The sequence below is a fragment of the Podarcis bocagei genome, assembly GCF_964188305.1.
Source record: "Podarcis bocagei genome assembly, chromosome: 3".
Classification (NCBI taxonomy): Eukaryota; Metazoa; Chordata; class Lepidosauria; order Squamata; family Lacertidae; genus Podarcis; species Podarcis bocagei.
In genome coordinates, this window is record NC_138127.1 from 30,571,456 (window position 1) to 30,591,994 (window position 20,539).

Sequence of the window (20,539 nt, forward strand, 5' to 3'; positions counted from 1 at the left end):
AGCATAATCAAAGTGATTTTTTTTCTAACCAAACAAATAAATAAAATGACAAATATAACACTGTACAGTGAACTAAAAGTGGAAGATTAGGGCGGGGGGAGGGGTAAATGATCTATTTAAGTTTTCTGTAGCTATCTTTGGTCCTAAATGTGGGAAAACACATTATGTAGCACTGAAAAACATTTTCTTTTTTGTGATGCTCTGTAAGTAAAATAGAAAAATATAGTGCATTTTCAATGTATTCAGAGCTCACCGCACAGAAATGTGTGTACAAAACAAGACAGTATAAATAAAATGTACAAGTTTTACAAAGGAACATTTACAGGGTTATACTTTTTTGTGTGGATGCCCACATTATCAAACAAGACTTAATTTATGACTGATCCCTGGGATCTTTCTCTATGAAAACCAACGGGAGCAGCCCAGTTCTCTTTGGAAGTACAGCTATTCACTGCTGGGGTAGCTCGTGATTTTCATGATATTTTTTTGACAGCATTTTATCACCTGTTTTGTATATATTCCTGCAACGCACTGTTATTGCTTATGGTAGTTCTACATTTCATTCAACTCAAGTACGCATATATTAAATTAAAACTGGTTTTTTTTCCTAAAAAAAGAGAGTTCTCTCATTCAGCAGCTACTTTTCAGTCAGAAGTCTCAAATGACTGTTTTTGTGTATGTATAGAGCAGCTTGTAAAAAAAACAAAAAACTTGAAAATTTTTGAACTGCCACTTGCCTTACACTCAGCGGTTCTAATAGAAAATCCAAAGGCACCATCTGATAGGAACATCTCCTGTGCAAGCCTCACAGCTGCTGTTCACCTCTCATTCACTTGTATTAGGGCTTACACTGGAGGAGTGCAACCCAGAGAAAGTTAGCTGCACTCAGGCCCCATTGAAATTGCTGGGACTCCATACAGAATGTGGTAACACATTTTTGAGACTAAGTCCCAATTGAAACCAGTAAAAATTAGTCTCAATTAAATGCTGAGTTCAGTGGGATGTAGGTATGCCTTCTGTTCTCTGGATTGCACCCCCAGATGTTTATTTTTGCAGGAGGGACTACATTCAACTTAATCTCATATTAACCATATGCCAGTTATTTTTCCTAGACCTTCTAATGTGGAATATTGAAAAATTAAAGAAAGAAACAACAGCAATAGACACCAATGTGCTCTGATTAAAAGGCTAGGCAACACTACAGTACTGTACCTGTTTTGTTTTGTTTTTGTTTTGACACACCTACTACAATCAATTATTCAGCAAAAGAGGTCTTAACAAGTTTAAAGTTGCAGATGTACAGCTTATATTTAACCCAGGCAACTTCCTAAAGTCATCTTTCAAGCCTTTTCTTTTAAAGTGCCTGGGCATTTTAAGGGAACATTATTGCTAGGTTCTCCGTTTTATTCATTTCCTGTTTAAAGAGACCATGTGATTTATCATACAAAATTATTTTCAAAAATATCAGAACTCTTGGCAATGTCTTTTTTCCCCCTTCCTGATTTCCTGCCAATTAGCAAACCACATAAATGTGGTGCGGAATTAACAGACCGAAGTAAACTTCATAAAGCAAACCCTACCCCGCAACTCCATTTCACCCAACCCAGCGGTCAGATCCACATTTCTCAGTTACACCTCTTGTGTCTGTAGAAATTCATACAATCTTTCAAAAGTCCCCAGTGTAATAATGCGTCATATGCTTAGCACTAAGAAGGTCCAAAGATATAAATGTTACATTAAAAGAAGGTCTATATGACAAAGCAACACAACTGATTCCTTTTCCCCCCTCTTTTTGGGGGGGAAAAAGTTTGAAATGAAAGGTTTAAGGAAAATATTTTGTTGACTTTAGCAATAATATGATTTTTATCTGACAAATATATTCTTTCTTTTTCAAAATCCCTTATGTACAATTTAAAAAGTCCATTAGATAAAAAGGAGGTTAGAGAGTTCAAGGTGTTCGTAGGTGTTTCAGGTAGTACTTTGTTTATTGTCACTGCTTTCGTTGCTGCCATCAGTGGATCCATATTCCCTTTTTAAGTAAGTTTCTGGTGGCACTTAGGAGTTCAAGTCTGTAGGTGCTTCTTGTGGGCCTTCTGTGGTCTGCAGGAAGGACCCAGAAAATCATGTGTCTTCTAGCAGCACTTCATGTAGATCGAAGGCCGGCACTGTTCTCTCAAGTCTGTCACCTCCCTCGTAAGGGAGAAGCGTTTATCACACTTGGATGCCAGTGCCATGCAAATGTAACATTTGTGCTCTCATAGTCTGAATGCTGCTCATGATTTTCTTTTGATGGCCAACCAACGTGATGCCTAAGCTCATAATATCGCTGGTGGAAAGGGAAGAGAAAGGTTCAAGGTTAGGCATTTGACTGTCAGTGTATGAAGACAAAAAAGAAACATTAGTACAATTCACAGAACTGAATGATATTTTGTACATCCGGGATGTCAGTATGATGCCTAGGCCTGATTTTTCTGGTGGTTGTTTTATGGTTTATATTGGTTTATTTTATGAATTTATATACCACTTCATCATAGAGTATCTAAGCAGTGAGCAATCTCCAATTCTAATAAAAATATAGAAAATTGATATAAAATTGTTTGGGATGATGGAAGTTGTAGTCCAGCAATATCTGGAGGACCTCAGTTGGTAGAGCAAGAGACTCTCAATCTCAGGGTTGTGGGTTTGAGCCTAAAGAGTGAGTGGTGGACATGTCTGGAGATCCCAATGTTTTTATGCAAGTTGGCTCTGCTACAATATGTTTTTAGGGTTCTTATTGGCTCCTCTTTTGTGCACTTACCTTTCCTTTATTTTTAAACAACGTGTTTTAATAATTAGAGCAATCTGTGTGAACTGATAGTGGTGGTAGGGAAAGGACCTCTAGGAGAAAAAAATGTCTCTACTCCTCATTCCAGACTTGGTGAGGAAATGATGATATCTTGGGCCATGGTGAAAGCTATTGTGGTAACACCTATTTAAAACATCAGCCATCATAATCACATGATAATCAAATCACTTACTCAATAGTCATCCTGGCTACTGTCTCAAGGTTGTTGTAACCTGCAGCTGAAAAGTTATCCTTATATCTTTCCATCTTGATGGCTTGCAACCATTCTCCTACAGAACAAAATGTAGTGAAATCAGGTGTATTCTGGTCCAGAAGAGGACTGATTGGCCTAGATCGGAAGGGAAACAGAAAGTTATTATATTTTAAGATAAATTACAACACTAGAGAGCATTTATATTGCCTGATAGGAGTAGGAACAAATCATATCCAATTGGGTTAAAGGCACAGCAAGCACATAAGGCCTTGTCCACATTGTTCAATTCCAACAACAATCCCCCTTCTTTTTCACTAGTTATCTACTAGGGTTACTGTCATACCTTGGTTGTAGAACGTAATTCGTTCACAAAGACCGTTCATCTTCCAAAACATTCGACAACTGAGGTGCGGCTTCCGATTGGTTGCAAGAGCTTCTTGCACTCAAGTGGAAGATGTGTCAGACGTTCGGGTTCCAAAAAATGTTCGGAAACCGAAACATTTACTTCTGGGTTTTCGGCATTTGGGAGCCAAAACATACAGTAGCAGAGGCATTTGGGAACCGAGGTTTGACTGTATTATTGTTTCTTATTTGAATTAGTGTGCTATGTCTTATACACACAATGGAGATTTGACTCTATAAAAATTCACACAAGAGGAAAGCCTCGCTCCAAACATTTGTGATCAAATGAAGATTGGTCAAAGAGAAGAAAAGACAGAGAAATGTGGCAACTATGATCTGACTTCTGGCACTGGGTCTAGCTTCTCTGAAGGCTGGCTTTGTTTCTTGTTGAGGTTCTTTAGAATGCGATGTCTGGGAAAAGAGACACCAAGAAGCAGGTTTTCTTTTATCCCTGTGATATCAACTCCTTTTGGCTGTACAACCTGTGCTGATTCTGATAGCCTTTTTCCATGACCCAAATTGTTGTAGGTAAAATTGTAGTCCTTGTGTAGCTTGTGCCCACCTGACACCCAGAAAACCTTCCTTCTAGAATGCACACTTATGTGGGAGCAAGCCTCACTGAGCACAGAGACTTCCTTCCAAATACATAAACGTGCAATGCAATTTTTAAAAAAACATAAAAATAAAATGAATCAGAGATTAACTATTATAAATAAAAAGAGATCTGAAGATAAATAGGTCTGATATATGCAAACCAAAGAACAGCTCCATTTACTTCAGTAGAAATATGCTGGAATTTTGAAGATTATACATTGTGGTTTTGAGTATTTCTGGATTTGACAAAAATTAACATGGAATAAAATATAGCCAACACAGCATCTAGTGCTTGTGTGTAGTATATGTATGTGTGTGTGTATGTACACACCCACACACAATATTTTAGAAATATTGTTAAGTATCTCTTATTTTTTTGAATTTCTGGCCTTGGATCATTTGGTGACGAATGGGCTCTAAATACAGTAAATGAATAAATACATTTCATATGGAGTCTAGGCCTTTGTAGCTGCTGCATATTTCTATCAACAGAGCAACAATAAAACAGTAAAGAGCAGCAGTTAAAACTTCATGTTTTTGTAAATTATTTTACAGCAATTTTGTTGGAAGCTGCTTTGTGCTAAAACCTTTTTAGTAAACGAACTGTAGCAAATCAGGGAAATTCAAATCAAACAGTGGCCTTTCTGCTTCTTTCAAAACATGGAAGCTGTTCAGGTTCCTCTGTTCAGTTCCTGCTAGTTTTATGACAAGCAACACACAGCACAGTCTAGAGTATCTGCTGGTTTATCTTTGTAAAGGCAGCCTGAACAGGGGATGTTTCTGTACACCCTGCAGCGGATAACAGCAGCTGAACTGAATGAAGAAATACAGCCTAAAAATCTGGCCTACGACTTAGAAACAGCACCAGTAACTTACCTGCTACAGGTTCCCAGAGGGGTTTTCAAGCTGTTTGGGTTCCGAATCATCTTGTCCAGAATGCCCACTATTTGCTCAAACTTTGGCCTTTCCGCACGCTCTTTCTGCCAGCAATCTAGCATCAGCTGGTGAAGGCCTGCTGGGCAGTCCATGGGTGCTGGCAAGCGATAGCCTTCTTCAATTGCTTTTATAACCTAAAAGACAAAACAACGTTGTTTTGATTTTTTTACGGCCCATGAAGAATCAAGCAGCCAAATTAAGCAATCAAAGCTTTATGAAATGTATCTTTCAAACAGAGCCTGTTGTTTTGACACATGCATTCATGTTGCTGTATAATAAACTTGTTTTTATTTTCCATGCTTATTAAACAGATTATTCTGTGGTGTATGCTGAGAACATGGTTGCATTACCTAGTCAAATCAGCAGCAGGAAGCAGCAATTAAATTCACCAAGGGTGCAGCTGATAAATTGATACATGGAGATGCTCTTTGAAGGCAACAGCATTTGCCCAAAAGCTCCCCCCCTTCATTTCCCCTCCAGGAATACACACAGCATTTAAATGAACAGAGGTTTAGGCATCGGTGCATGCTATGCAAGAAAAGTATCTGGAAATCACTATACATAAGAGGTACTTTCTAAAAAAGCACTTTCCCTTAATACTCACCCTTACAGTGGGCACAACTGGATCTGAATGCAATGTGACATGTATAAGCATAGCTTGGCTGGGTAATATCTTAATGAATCAGGAGAAGGAAAGTCCATTATTAATAAAATGTGGCATGTTGTGATATGGTGCAGGGCAGTTAATGTCTGTAGGAAGAGTTACACCCACTGCTTGATTTTCTAGCAAAACTCATTTGAGGTTTAAGTAAAAGAGGGAGGGGAAAATAATTATAGGAAACTGCTAAATGCCCCTAGGACAGGATAAGAAACCATGATGGGAAGCAATGAGCTGATTAAAAAAAAAGTTATATAAAGCGTTAAAATATTGTTTCAGGGTGGGGTGGGTATTTCAAATACCGACAAACATAACTGTGTTAGAATTGCTAAGGAAGAGTGCTTGTTCCTCAGGAGTAAGTAGCACAGGCTCTCTCCCTTGCAGCAGTCCACAGAGAAAGCCAACCTTGGGGCTTTCTTCTGGGGTTAACCCTAGGATATAAAGCTGTCATGATAAATAAAAGCTGGTGAGAATTGAAAGCTTTTGTTCAATATATATTATATACGCATGTTGGAATGTGAATTGAAGGAGGATTTTAAAGAATGAAAAGTAGACTCCAAGAATTTTCAAAATCTCCCAGTGCACTGCAGAAAAGTATAACGATGTGTAATGCCATATACACAGGCATCAATGACATATATATGAACAGAGGAAGCCACAATCCTATTGGATGCAGGCTGCAAATATTGTAAACGTTTGAAAACACAGGGTGATTGTCACTTAGCGCTCCTATCACTTTTGTGCCAAAGGAAGCATCCACTCGCATAAGAGGGGGAAAGAAATTGTGTTTGTGTGATTCTCCCTCGGCTGCAGACACCAGCACCTCCCCACCTGCAAAAAAATTTTTTTAATAGATTGTGGGATCCTCTAGAAGAGATTTTTTTTGGAAGCTGTGGTAGCTGCTAGGGAGAGAAGAAAATATAGTCAATATCACCTTCCCTCTTCTGAGTGGAAACCTACAGCTGAATACAGAGCTCTCATACACTTGCAAAGTTGGAGGGTACTCCTCATTCAAACTGAAGTGTCACAAACTACTTTTGTGGTTGCAGCTTTACTTCAAATAATATCCTTAATGTTATCTAACGTGTTCATTCTTATGCCACAGACATTTCAATGGCTGTAATTTTGTGTTTTCTGATTCTATGATTATGCATGGGTGAGTGTGGATAAAACACGCAGAGATTCCTGGAGCTCTGATGTTTAGCTTGGGCTAAACATCAAATTTTTCAAATCTGAAATTTTCAAATCTGAAATTTGCAGAGGTCAGAACTGTGTAAGGTATACATGTGGAAAGTCAGTCTCTCTCTCTCTCTCTCTCTCTCTCTCTCTCTCTCTCTCTCTCTCTCTGTGTGTGTGTGTGTGTAATTATACAAAATGATGATGTAGTAATTATGCTCTTCGAACTAAAAATGTGTTTATGATGAAAATTCAACTCAGACACTTATTAATAAAATGTGAGTACTCCGCAGAATTTCCAAAGGAATTAGAGATGAGAGAAATACAAATACGACATGCCTTGCCAATCTCTCACAGTAATTGGAACACAATTATTTGACTGATTGCCGTCAATTGATCTAGAAATCCAAAACATGACCATGGCAGAACATATCACCTAGACAGCAAAAGCGAAGCAACGAAAGAAGAAAGTGCAACAAAATATGCATTAGCAGGCATGATGACAAATATATTTTCTTGATTGTAGAAAATTCCATGGTGATGAGAAATGACTAACAGCAAAGGTTAATGGTTCACCTTTTTAAAAAGAAAAAAGAAAAAGTTTATACTTCTTTTACACATGAATGCTGAACAAATAAAACCAGAAATTCAAATAGTTTTTGTTTAAGACCATTCTGAATGAGAGAAATAAGGTAAGTGACTCTAAGATTTAAAGTCAAAGCATAATGATGGGGACCGACAAGATGCACTAAAACCACCACAACAACAAATGGTATGAGGTCAATTTTTCACATTATTTGGCTTAGTTCCAGCACATACTCTATTTTAAGTAGTGAATATATATTTAAATGAATTTATAGCCATGTAAACTGGATAAGAACACTAGCTATTTCAGTAAGGAAATAGGTTCCAACCCATCTTTGTCTTGCCATACGAAACCAGATTAAATAAATTAGTCCCTCTCATCTGACGTACTCCACTTTACATACTGTACTGGTGAATACAAATGACACAAAATGCAGTTAACATGATTGTGTGAAACCTGATTGTAAAAGTGTAGCTTTAGTCTAAACTAATGAGAACACTACATCCTTTATTTAGGTACCACTTGCCTCGCCTGCTCTGGAGTGTAGGACGTGAACCAATGGCTTCAAGTTACAAGGAAGGAGATTCTGACTAAACATCAGGAAGAACTTTCTCATGGCAAGATCTGCTTGGCAGTGGAACCCTTGGAAGGTGGTAGACGCTCCTTCCTTGGAGGTTTTTAAACAGAGGTTGGATGGCCATCTGTCATGGATGCTTTAGCTGAGATTCTTGCATTGCAGGGGGTTGGACTAGATAGCCCTTGGGGTCCACAATTCTATTATTCTATGTCACAACTATCCCTTGTGCTTGTTTTTCATTTCTTTTCTGATTTGCTTAGTTTGTAGAGCAGTAGTTCAACACATCCTCATCCCATCCTATCATACCAGGCTTAAAATTTTTAAGCTGCATTCTTGAATGCACTTGCCTGGAAGTAAGCCCTACTGAAGTGAATGGGACTTACTTCTGAATAGACATGTGCAAGATTGCACTGAAAACCTCATTTCAGCTGAGCAGGAAATAAATTAAATGCTAACTAGAATAAAACTGGTACGTTGTTCTCACTGTCAGACAATTTGCTCTGTTTACCTATTTACAAATTAAGCCCATACATTAAGCCCAATGCAAAATTTCAGCAAGAAGTATGAAAATACTGATTTTGTCTGCTGCTTTCCCTTCTCCTAACAGTTCTTTCCTTATGTCTTTTTTGAAAGATAGGTAAGCTTTGCCTTTGAGGCATCTTATATTCCTGTCAGACACCTTTTATGTTTGAATCTAGTACAGAAGGAAGGTGTCAAAAGGAATGAAACTCGACTGGGTGTCGAGGGAATGTAAATATTTCTCTCTCCCTGCCCCAAGGACTTGTTTGCCCATATTTTGACAGTCCATGAAATCTCTGACACTGAGACCTGTCAAATATTAACAACTTTGCTCTCTGCCAAACTGACTCATCATTTAGATTTTATATGGTAGATTAGAAAAAAAATGCACCAAAAAAGTACTCTCTGATGTCGATCATTCTTAAAAAAACGATAACAGGGAAATAACATTTTTTTCCTCATCATTTATTTACAAACACACTTATTTCTATGACAAAATGAAACTTCCCTTGGTATCTGCAGTTTGATTCCCATATTTTATAAAATAGCAATAAACTTGAAACCAGAATAGCTAATAGTACTATACTTAGGGAAAGAGCACACATTGCATCAAATATTGGCCTCGCTGTATTGAGAAATTCTCCCTAGTCCTTTGTTTTTCACAGCAGTAGGCCATGTGGTGGGGCTGCACTGCTCCTTTGACTTCTGTTCAGCTGAGTCACTGCAGCATACTGTTATGGAGAGGAAGAGGGAGGCAGCAGTGGCAAGGTTGGCATGGTGGAAATGCCCTGGGAGGAGCACCATATTGGCATCACCAGCACATTTGTACTGTGCCAACACTACCTTGGCACAAGCATTCTACTTGTCCCCCTCTCCTTCCCCTGCCTGCTGTTTCAGGGGACGGGGCAGTGTCTCTCTACCTTGCAGAGCAGATTTAGAGATTTAGCATGATGCTAAAGCAGCCCTAACTTCACCTCCATCTCTTTGGACATGGAGATGCCAGCACTGGTGAAGACAAACTTCAGAGAGCCAGCCCACACAGAGGAATATGCCCATATGTCTGTCCAGTCTTGGGACATACGAACAGCTGTGCTCTCTTCAAAGGGAGGTGTCTTGCTTGTTGAATCAATGTCAAAGCTTGTGGTCAGCCATGCATTTAACCTCTCATGTACCTGAGGATTTCTGCAAGAGTTCCATCTTGTCTCTCATACCTTTTAACATTTATATGAAGGCACTGGGAGAAGTCATCCAGAGAATAAGGAGAAGCTCTTTAGATGTTGGACCAGTACTGGGGTTGTTGAGCTGTATAAGGGCTTATAAACGGAGACTGAATTCCTACTAGCTGGAGGCAGGAATAGTGGGCAGCACCAGGGTCTAGGAGCCAGGGAGATAGCCTGTTCTGAATGGAGTTGCATTCCTGCCAAAAGAACAGCTTGGGGATGCTCCCGGAGGTAGCATTGTCACTAGAAGCTCAGATGACAATTGTAAGTAAGTTTGTAACTTAGGCCAAACTGTACCGTCTATTTATTTGATGAAGTATTTTGTGTCCAAATAAAGAACTAATTTAGATATAGCTCTGTTCCACATCCACGGACCTTTGTGCTCAAAATTAAAGCTTGGTAAAGCCAAGTCCCCTCCCCGCTTGCTTGTGAAAATGGCTACCCTGTTCAAGGAATAATCCTCTTCAAAAGGGTTAGTCACAGGGAACTTCCGTGCACATGAATCTGCTCTAAAATGCTCTTGTAGGGCTAGATTGGGTGCCATGTAAACAAGCCCTCAATCTGCACCTGTGCAAACAAGCCTGAGGCCAAGATCAAGGGTGTGGAGATGACTACATGTTTTCATTTTTCCTGTTTTGTAAAGGGAAAAAAGTGACAGCCTAAGTCCTACCTAGAATGAGGATGCATATACTGTTATGAAAAGGGTTTCTTTTCTCATTGTAGGATTATATTATTTTCACTGAAGATGACATGGAATAAAGGTTCAGTTGTAAAATGTTGAGAAGAAATCAGCTATTATGGATGAATAGTTATTCATTACTCCCTCTCTCTAAGTTTTAGAAGAGGATGATTAATGGGGTAGTGTTTTGGGGATTTTGTAATGGTGTTATTGAAAGTTACAGAATTTGTGGGCTTTAACAAAAACCCAAAAACTGTCTAGGATCCAAAGTGCCCTTGCATGTCCTTGCCAACTTGCTTTCAGAGGTCTTCAAACACCAAGAGTGACTTTTTAAGATGTCTAAAGGCAACAATGGCTGGAAAAGCCTGAATATCATAACCGATCCTTATCCCAGCTTTTGGCTCAGTCCTTTACACACTTACCTGTGAACTCAATGGGTCTTACTTCAGAGTAGACGTGCAGGATTGTGCTATTTGCCTACAAGTTATGTGCTATGTAGTCTCTTTCTGTGTATGCTGCTTGCTATGCCCTCTTAATGAACTATAAAATAATGAAACAGCTAGCACCAGTATTTATGATAAAATAATATAGATGTAGCTAAAAAGATAATTAAAACAATATGTGGAATTCAGCATCACGTTAATGCAATTGTTCTGTCAGCGCAAGCATTTCTATTTGCTGGACAGAATAATTGCCCCTTCCTCACACACACTCCGGAGTGGATTTGGAGGAGGAAGTGGTCAAACTCCAGTGCACCCTTGAGCTGGCTTCCCACTAGCTGGCTAGTGCTAATAAATTTATACCTTTCCAAAATAAGTTTCTATTTCCCTTTTATAATATAAATATTAGTCAAGTCTTTGGGTATGTTGCTAGAGAGAAAACTCTAATCCATATATCATTTGCTAATTCTATTATCTAGCACTGTGCATTATAAGAAACAGAACATGCATTTTTGGAACTTACATCTTGATTTGACATATCCCAGTATGGCCTCTCTCCGTAAGACATGACTTCCCACATTACTATTCCATAACTCCATACGTCACTTGCTGATGTAAACTTGCGGTACTGTATGGCCTCAGGAGCTGTCCATCTTACTGGTATTTTCCCACCCTATGGATAAAGAAAGTTTATGAAACAAACTTACAGTAACAGCATCTATTTATGAAAGCATTAGCTGACAGGCAGCTTGTTAGATCTTCTTGCAATCACAAAAGAAAATTAAAACTAAGGAAGTAAATTATGCCTGTGCTTCTTTAAATCTTGCATCATCTCACAGATTATAGCCATTCCTCCCTCCTACAGAGTCAACCTATACGATATACAGATCAGCTACTACTGGGCTGCACAACTTCAGATCATTGCAAGGATGACATGGTTAAATATAACTAGATATAAATGTTTATTATACATGGAAAATTAGAATATCAGGAAGAAACTTTTTCTTATTCTTGACATCTTCCCGATACGCTAGTTTGTAATGTACTGAGAACCTCCACAATTAAAAATGCACTTTCTCCTTCTTAACATGTTGGTTTTCCATCATTCAGGGAGCTCAAGAGAATATACAAACATCCATTAGAGGACTGGGCTGGGAGAGCGGTGTGCAGATGCCATAATCCAGCATTTGGCAGAGGACAGCAGCAATCATTGCACCTGTGGGCTGATGACATTAATACGCACCTTCCTTGAGCACTGGTGAAAGCTCCACAGGTACTGTATTTTAGGGCAGGGGAACCTGTGGCACTCCAGATGTTCTTCAGCTCCAACTGCCATCATGCCAGAATGGTCAGTGTTGATGGAAATTATTGTGGAGGACACCTGACTTACCACACCTGTTGTATTGTAATGAGCTTGCTAATGAGCATGAATTTTTCACTCCCCCCCTTTTTTTACTGGCACCTTTACTCTGAGACAGTTTAGGATTATTAACAGGAAATATTTCAAGTCAATTGTCCCAAATTGCATAGTTAGAGCTGCTGTTAGCATGTGCTCAGGGGCGTAGGAAGATGGGTGGCCGGGTGTCATCCCTGAGGGGGTGTGTATGACAAATTCCCTTCTGGGCAGATTGCTGCACCACCCCCCTGGATGCCAATTGCCCCCAATGGGTGCTGATCACTCCCCCTGGGTGGCTCCCCAGGTGCCACTCAATCCCTCTCAATCCCTGTCTCCGCCCCCCATTTCTACTGAGTCTTGCATGGAGTTCTATTGCATTATTACTCTTAATATTAACTCTCACAGTTAATAAAATTCCTATGATCGGCTGGCAATTCCTTTGTTAAGAGACCCTGCTTGTTACTAGCCCAGGATACTGGAGTGATGATGTTTCATCAATGGGAGCTAATGTCTGGCAGATAGAGACTTTTATACTGGAAAGCAATCAGATCTTGGAGAAGTCAGATACCTACTTCTCTAAATAAGTTTGTGTGTGAGAAACAAAAACAGGAGGTAGGGAGAAAGAACAGAGAATTGGATAAAGACACCCCTGAAGATCTGATGTGGGATAGTGGTGCTACCGTCTTGTAATAATAGGCATGCCACCTGCCTCCACCTGTGCTCTACACATGTATTTGGAAATAACACAAATAATGCAAAAATGCCACAGGTCACCAGTGTTTTTTCATCTAAAGGTCACTTGACTTGTGGAGCACAGCCCCTGGAAATTCTCACCACTCCTGGGAGTGGGGAATGGGCAACAATATACTTGAGCGGACTGTGCTCTTTTTTTGTTTAATGTGCAACTCACTGTTGTAGTGTAGACAGCTTCTGGGTCATCTTCTATAACTCTGGAGAGGCCAAAGTCTGACACTTTGCAAACAAGATTGCTGTTGACCAGAATGTTGCGTGCTGCTAAGTCCCTGTGCACGTATCCCATATCAGCCAAGTATCTCATTCCAGCAGCAATTCCTCTCAACATCCCCACCAGCTGAATTACTGTAAATTGCCCATCATGTTTCTGAAGTAAAAGAAAGAAGCAGAGAAATGCGTCTTAAAGCAGCTGAGAGGGAAGGATAAAAACATTGTTAAAATCCTGGTGCTTTAAGGCCAGGCCTCCCACAGCCCCGTGTCTGCAAATTCCACATGTACTATGTCATTAGTGCCTCCATCTCATGCATGACTTGCCTCCCACAGCCCACATGTAAGACATGAAGTGTCGCTCTGGGCTCCACATGTGCAGTCCGTCAACCCCCACCTCCCACCCTAGCAGCAGATCAATCATAAGAGAAACCCTATTAGTATATGAATATATATGTGTAAATCCTGATTTTCATTAAACCTTTTCGAAAGGGTAGAGGAATAGGTTACTCCATGAGAGCTATGAATATACTGGTCCTTAGCTTTATGTAAAAATGTATTTTGAGGGCAAGAGTATATATTACATGACATTTATGTTGGCATCCATGCTCCTAAAGTGTGAACTACATAATAGGAAAGTAGCTGTTGCGAGTATGGGAAGAAACATTATGATACCAATCATGGGCGTAGCCAGGATTTTTGTTAGGGGTGGCAGAACTGATGTGATTGGTCAGTTAGTTAAGTACCGTATTTTTCACTCTATAAGACGCACCTTTTCCCCTCCAAAAATTAAGGGGAAGTGTGTGTGCGTCTTATGGAGCGAATGCAGGCTCCTTGGCTTCAGCAATAGCAACATGAAGCCTGGAGAGGCGCTGCACAACTTTCCCTCTCTGCGCAGTGCCCCTTCAGCGAAGCGGGAGGAGAAATGGAAGGGGCTCCATTTCTCCTGCCGCTTCACTGAAGGGGCACTGCGCAGAGAGGGGGAGAATTTTTTTTCTTGTTCTCCCCCTCTAAAACAAGGTATGCCCTATGGTCGGGTGCGTCCTATAGAGCGAAAAATATGGTATTTCTATTGTTTTACTCCCTCTAGGGGAGGGCAGCTGCCCCCCCTGCCTATGCCCATGATTACCAATATTATACTTTGGGATCCATGCAGCAGATTTAGCTTAATGATGCTAACAGTTATATGTACTTTCCTTTTTGGACTTTGTAGTGTTTAGCAAGTTGTCTACCATAAATGGTAAACAGTCACAAAAAGTTGTAAAATCTCTCTTGGGACTTGGGGGAGGAAATGCTTCCTTCATTTCTGAATTACTGCTGCACTTAATTTAAGGACTCTTTCTTTTCTACAATGTTGAAAAGATACAAATATGATTTTGAAGCATGTGTTCCCACAATATGGCTTCAGGTCCCTTTCGATGATGGTAATCAAAACCACAATATCTGTCCCACATTGGATCACTTAGATGGCCAAAAATGTTTTCGTTTGATCCCGTCTGCTCTTCTAATTTCTAATCTGATTTTTCAGAGACCATTCAGAGATCTCTTAATGTTTGGCGTGTTCTCATTTTACACTGAAAATGTTTTATTATGCTAAATTGGTAGCATATATATTTTATTTTTGAAGTGCTATGTATGTTTCCCTCTAGCATTCACTCACCCTGAGAAATGCATCCAGAGCTCCATTCTCCATGTATTCTATTACAATCATGACTGGTTTCCCTAAAAAAGAAAGAAGAAAGGGGGACACATTTTGTTTAAAGGAATCATAATCTGAGCAGAGTGGTTCCTTCCACTCCTGATAAAACATATGTTGTTCCTTTGAAGGGCTGAATAGTTGAGGCATGAGTGCTCCTGAAGCTTCCCAAACTGTTACTGAGATCTAAAAGGCCCTTAAATGTCTGTGTGCAGAATATGGTCATGATTCGCAAAAGTTAAACCGTACAAATCAAAATGTCAGTGTGTTCTCCTGACTCCCGCTGTGTGAAGAGAATTCTGGGGAAATGGCACTTCAGATAATACGAAAGGACATAAAAAACCTTATCTTCCTACATGGTATTTGAGGCTAAATGGGACTAGGAAAAATAAATATTCCAAAGTTCTTCATCTTTTCATCATCCACTGATCTTACTTCTCTCTCTCTCTCATGTTGTTGCATAAACTAAGCATTCCCTTAGTTAGTTACACATCAGAAGAAAATCTGTTAATCTATGCAGCACATCTCTGTCTTTTGAATTGCTGACTATGAAAACTTTGTAACAATGTATTGCCTTTTAGCATGTTGTCTAAAGGTCAGATCTGGTAGTTAATTACCTCTGGTAACCACCCCTTCTAAATGAACAACATTGGGGTGATCAAACTGTCCCATGATGCTCGCCTCACAAAGAAAATCCCTTCTTTGCTTTTCAGTGAAGCCTACTTTTAAGGTTTTAATGGCCACGGCAACATCTCTCTTGCCTGGAAGCTTTAGGCGCCCACTGCATACTTCTCCAAACTCTCCTGAAATGGAAAACATATCGTCTGTTAGGAAATCACTGATACAGGACCAGAATTACTTATGTTCAATGCATTTAGATGTCAACTGAACACTCCCACTTAATGTTATGCTAGATTTGAATCAAATCAACAAGGGCATAACCCAACCAAGGTTAAATGCCTCCAATCTGCAGTAATTTCAGTGGAAAATATTTAAGCACATGGTTGAAATCAAAGAAATATAAAAGAGCTTTGGCAAGATCAGGCCCTAAATGAGCAAATTTTAGCCTATTCTATAGCAACGTGAGGAAGCTATAAAAGCGAAGGACTATGATGGCACAGTCAGTAGTATAGTACAGACAATAGTATAGCACACAATGGTTGTGCACAACGGGAGTATCATAAACATGTTGGCAGGGAACAGAAGATTATAGTGCCCTCATCAAAATCAACCACTCACAGAACTGAGAACCTTTACTCCACAGTTGAGTGTACCACATTAGCAGTGAAACATGCTAAAATCTTTGATGCTGCCTGTTGTCTGTCACACTGATACTGCATATGTTTACTTGATATAAACCGTGCATATATTTTTCTGCTTTATCGTCAGGCTGTTGCAACAGTCATTTTCCTCGCATTCTTTGCTAAGTATGATCCATGAATTGAAATATAAATAAGGCAACTACACTTAACACTTCACCACTAAAAGGACTGACATTTCCATATTTGCCTTTCAGTTTGTCAGCGGAGTTCTGAGTTTGTAGTCACAAAATCAATCAGAAAATTAATTTTCCTTTTAAAAAACCAAATTGAATCAGAATTCCACAAGAACAGGAAAGTAAGATTGTTGTTTTGTGCTGTCTCAAGCTTATTTAACCACAGACCCTTATCTATTATCTCAGTCTAGTTCTAAGCCAGTGAGCGCTTGCTGTGAATTAAGGGTTTTATACAACTTTAGTCTACCAAGGTGCTATTGATTTTTATTGTCTACAGATGGGCAAGCTCACCCATGCTTTGTGTTGTTGGACTGGCTCAGAAATGAGCCTTCTCTTAATTTGGGAAATGCCATGGTTAATTTCTGAACCTATCTAAACTTGCTAACTTTTTTTTTCAGAGGCAGACTTTGTATAAGGGGGCTGCTTTGACTTCTGTAAAATCACTGGAATGGATATGGAGAAAGGGTGACCCAGTTTTCCTGGAAGCAGGCCTTCAATGCAGCTAACTTGGCAAAGCATCCTATGCCCTTTTAAAATGTGGTTCTTTTTTGGGGGGGTTGTTATTTTTATTTTGATTATATATAGTGTGGTTTTATATTTAGATTTTGTTCTGTGAACCGCCCTGAGACCTCCGGGTATAGGTCAGTATATAAATTCAATCAATCAATCAATCAATCAATCAATCAATCGGAACAGTTGTTTTGCCTGGAGGCTCCAACTCATGCGGGAAGGTTATCTGCATGGTGAAAATGAAGTTGTTGTGTCAAATCTGCTCCAAAATGTTATAATGATGCCTCTGCTGAATTTAAGAACTGGGACTTGAAGGTTATTACTCACCTCTGTGCCTGCAAATAAGTGCTTACAGTGAAAGCATGTGGTTATGCTGGCACCGAAAGCAGATATTAAAAAACAAGGTTGGAGCATCCATTGAATTCCAGTGGGACAGACTGCTGCATGACTTAAGATAATATTCTGAATCAGGAGTGTACATGAATTTAGTTTTAGTTAATGTCGTCATTAACATCTTCTAAGGCTGCAGTCCTATACACACTGACATAGCATGCATAGGTTTCATCTGTTTTCACATTAAGTTAAGTGAGTCCACCTCCCCTTTTAAAAAACAACAACAAAGAGCTATTATCTGTAATTTACAGCACTTGTCACACTGCTGCAGGAGTGATTTAAAGAGGGGAAAAAGAGGACTTAAAAGTGCTGCATAAAACAACAGGAAATCAAAGAATGTTTCCTCCAGGAGTCCCAGGTATTTGATATTTTTCTTGCCCATGGATACTTAATTTCACTACATGAACCAGTATAATAATAAAAGTGTCACATATCTTATTAATACAAACAAATGGAAACAGGTTTCCAGAGCATGAACACCACTGCCTAAGTATGTGGGAAAAGGAAGAAAAGCAATGTAATGACAGCACAATTACCATCACTCACAAGAGCTAAGATGAGGACTCCTTATAGCAATAAGATACTTTAAAAATGGCACCAATGACATTCCCCAAAGAAAAACTTGTTTTGTAAAGCCAGCTTTTAGTTATAACAAACACAAATGTTGTTCTTTATATAGACACACACAAGTAAGCCTCTCTTGGAGTTTAATGGAAATATTGATGCAAATATAGCCATCAGGTGTTTAACTCAAATGCACCACCTTCTCTCAACAATGTGTGAGGAGGAATGACATTATTTGCATTTGTAAAACACAATTTTCATTTCATTTTCCTAAAAGGAAATAGAAATACACACACATGTTTTGGACCACTGGACTGGTTATTTATTTATTTTACATTTATAAGCAAATGCAGCTCCAGTGCTTTTAACCACTCTGGTATAGGCAAAAAGCTCCATGCACAAGATATAATTATTTGCCTGTCATCATGATGTATGAGTTTCAATCCGAGCTAAATGGAAGAATTGTATAAGGAAGCCACAGCGAGCTTACCTGCACCGATCACACGCTCTATTTTAATACAGGAGGCATCTAACTCCTTGGCGAATTGATGGACAGCTCTATTTGGATCCTCATAGGTTTCAGGGTCAATGTAGGTTTTGGTGCCTGGAAATTTAACTGTAATGATGTAAGAAAGCATGACTGTGATGAAGCAAAGCACTTATTGTGCAGCCAATCCCGGAATTTCATTAAGCAGAGCGCACCCTAGAACAGTGAGGCTCCTGTCGAGCCAGCTAGGTAAGGCAAATGGGTGTTTCTCAGGAAACACCTCCCCATTCCTTACTTTTGTGGCCAGCAAGCAACTTTGCAGGATAACCCATCTGAGATGGGGTGAAAGGTGAAAACCCAATTCTTTCTTCCCCAGTAGAAGCTGCAAGCTCTTCTGCTACAGTCACTATTCACACCATTAACTGTGGACTGGCAATTGGGACAGCCAAAAGACGATACGGATTTGGCCCTGGAAGTTCTAGTTCCTAATCCCTACCTTACACTTACATTGTCCTGAGTGAATGGAGTGAATGTTTCTAACAAGTTCATTGTTTTGAGTATCTGTCCTTTATCCACATCCTGTGTTCTGAAAAATATACTGAGACCTCCACCCAACTGAATCTTCCTGAAGAGGGGTAAGTGGCTTGCTGGAGGGGCAGTGGGATACCTCTGTGCCTTCTCACAACCTATTTTCATGCTGCTGGTGTTGGCCTGCTTTTGGTAGGCTTGCCAAGCAAGAGGGGGAAGATACTGCAAGGGCAGAGATCAGAAAGGTGACTATTCTGAGACGAAATATAACCGGTGCCAACCTCCTTTTTCCCCTAACACAAAGTGGCATCACATTTTGACAGTCTTAGCTGTCTCTGACATATAAATGATACACCTTCTTGAGCTCTCTCATTTCATTTATCCACAAGATTCTGTCATATCTTCCCCAACTGTGAGTGTACTGAAAAGTAGGAAAATGTGCAGATCAGTATTGTAGAAAGTGAATGCAAAGTTTCCCCACCCTTCAGAATTTCATATTGATTTTCCCGACCAAATGTGGGTTAGCCATAAATTGCTGCTCTGAACTCCTTTGGGACAAAGGGTGATATATAAATTTAATTAGTAAATGAATAATATAGGGCAAAAGTTGTGTTTACATTGTTTCTTTGGGACACAGTTACATCTGTAGTTTGAGCACACTGGTTTGTTTGTTTGTTTGTTTGTTTGTTTGTTTGTGGTGGTGGTGGTGGTAGGGAGTTTATGGAATGAAATACAAGAAGCAGAATGCTCTCTCCTAGACAGTACAATGGCCTAATCACCAAGATATGGGGTTGAGAAAAGAAGTTTTCAGGCACAGATTCCATCAGTTTTGAGAAAGGTCCTAATGAAATAGTCATGGGCGACATATTCAGCAGGTATCACATGTTTCAAACTGCAGCAGCTATATTATTAAAAATAATGCCATGGGAAAAGAATGCTAGTGATGTGGAGGTCATCCACGGAGCTGAATAGGCATACTGAGGATCTGCAAGAAATTATTTCACATCTTCCCCAGAGGTTACTTTTGCTGCACTGTATTTTTCAATAGGTTTAGTGCTAATCATAATAATAATGGCTCAGCTTCTGGAGCTGATAAGGGCTCATTTTTTATTTACGTCCCCAACCAGAAGGGAAAGAGAGCAGAAAACAATAGGTTAACTGCCTATATTGTGCTCTCAAGCAAGCAGATGGAGAATGAGCCATCTTCTTGTGCTTGCGATAAGGAGCCTGGATTGGAGGTAACCTTGTGAATCGTAAATGGGTCTCTGATGGTACTTTATTCAAGCTGTCATAAAACATTTTGACAGGCCAACGCTTTCTTGGCATACCAACGTGAAATAGTGCTCCCTCAGATTCAAAGACATTGTTAAAAGAAAATGGTAGGAGGAAACAAAATGTAAATTGCAATTGGTTGACTAAACTCTTCCATTGTGTTATACCTTTAAAAACGTAGCACTTGGGATCATTCAAAGTTGAGGGGAATTGAATGGGAAGACTGGACATTCTATTAAATTCACTGATCTGAAAGCTAGTTAAAAGGATTGCTATTTCAGGTTACTCTGAAAATCCAGTCTGATGTTTTAGCATATAAGAAAATTGTCTGTATACCACAGGAACAAAAGGATGCAAAATTGGAAATCATCAGTGACTTCAAGACTGTGTTTTGTTTCTCCCCAGAAACAATG

At 39.5% G+C, this 20,539-nt stretch overlaps 1 protein-coding gene across 3 annotated transcripts in view; it reads right to left on the minus strand.

The window, feature by feature from the left end:
- Positions 1–221: 221 nt before the first annotated feature.
- Positions 222–20,539, minus strand: part of EPHA7 (EPH receptor A7) — a 171,318-nt gene continuing 151,000 nt past the window's right edge. For 2 of the 3 annotated variants that reach the window (XM_081186542.1, XM_081186544.1), the window contains exons 10-17: positions 18,330–18,455; positions 15,495–15,680; positions 14,842–14,903; positions 13,132–13,341; positions 11,349–11,498; positions 4,911–5,104; positions 3,018–3,173; positions 222–2,326 (exon numbers count right to left, since the gene is read on the minus strand). In XM_081186542.1, the coding sequence (XP_081042668.1) occupies positions 2,212–2,326; positions 3,018–3,173; positions 4,911–5,104; positions 11,349–11,498; positions 13,132–13,341; positions 14,842–14,903; positions 15,495–15,680; positions 18,330–18,455 (1,199 nt within the window). In that variant the 3' untranslated portion in view covers positions 222–2,211. The remainder of the gene's footprint in view (positions 2,327–3,017; positions 3,174–4,910; positions 5,105–11,348; positions 11,499–13,131; positions 13,342–14,841; positions 14,904–15,494; positions 15,681–18,329; positions 18,456–20,539) is intronic. The other variant, XM_081186543.1, reaches the window with a different exon arrangement.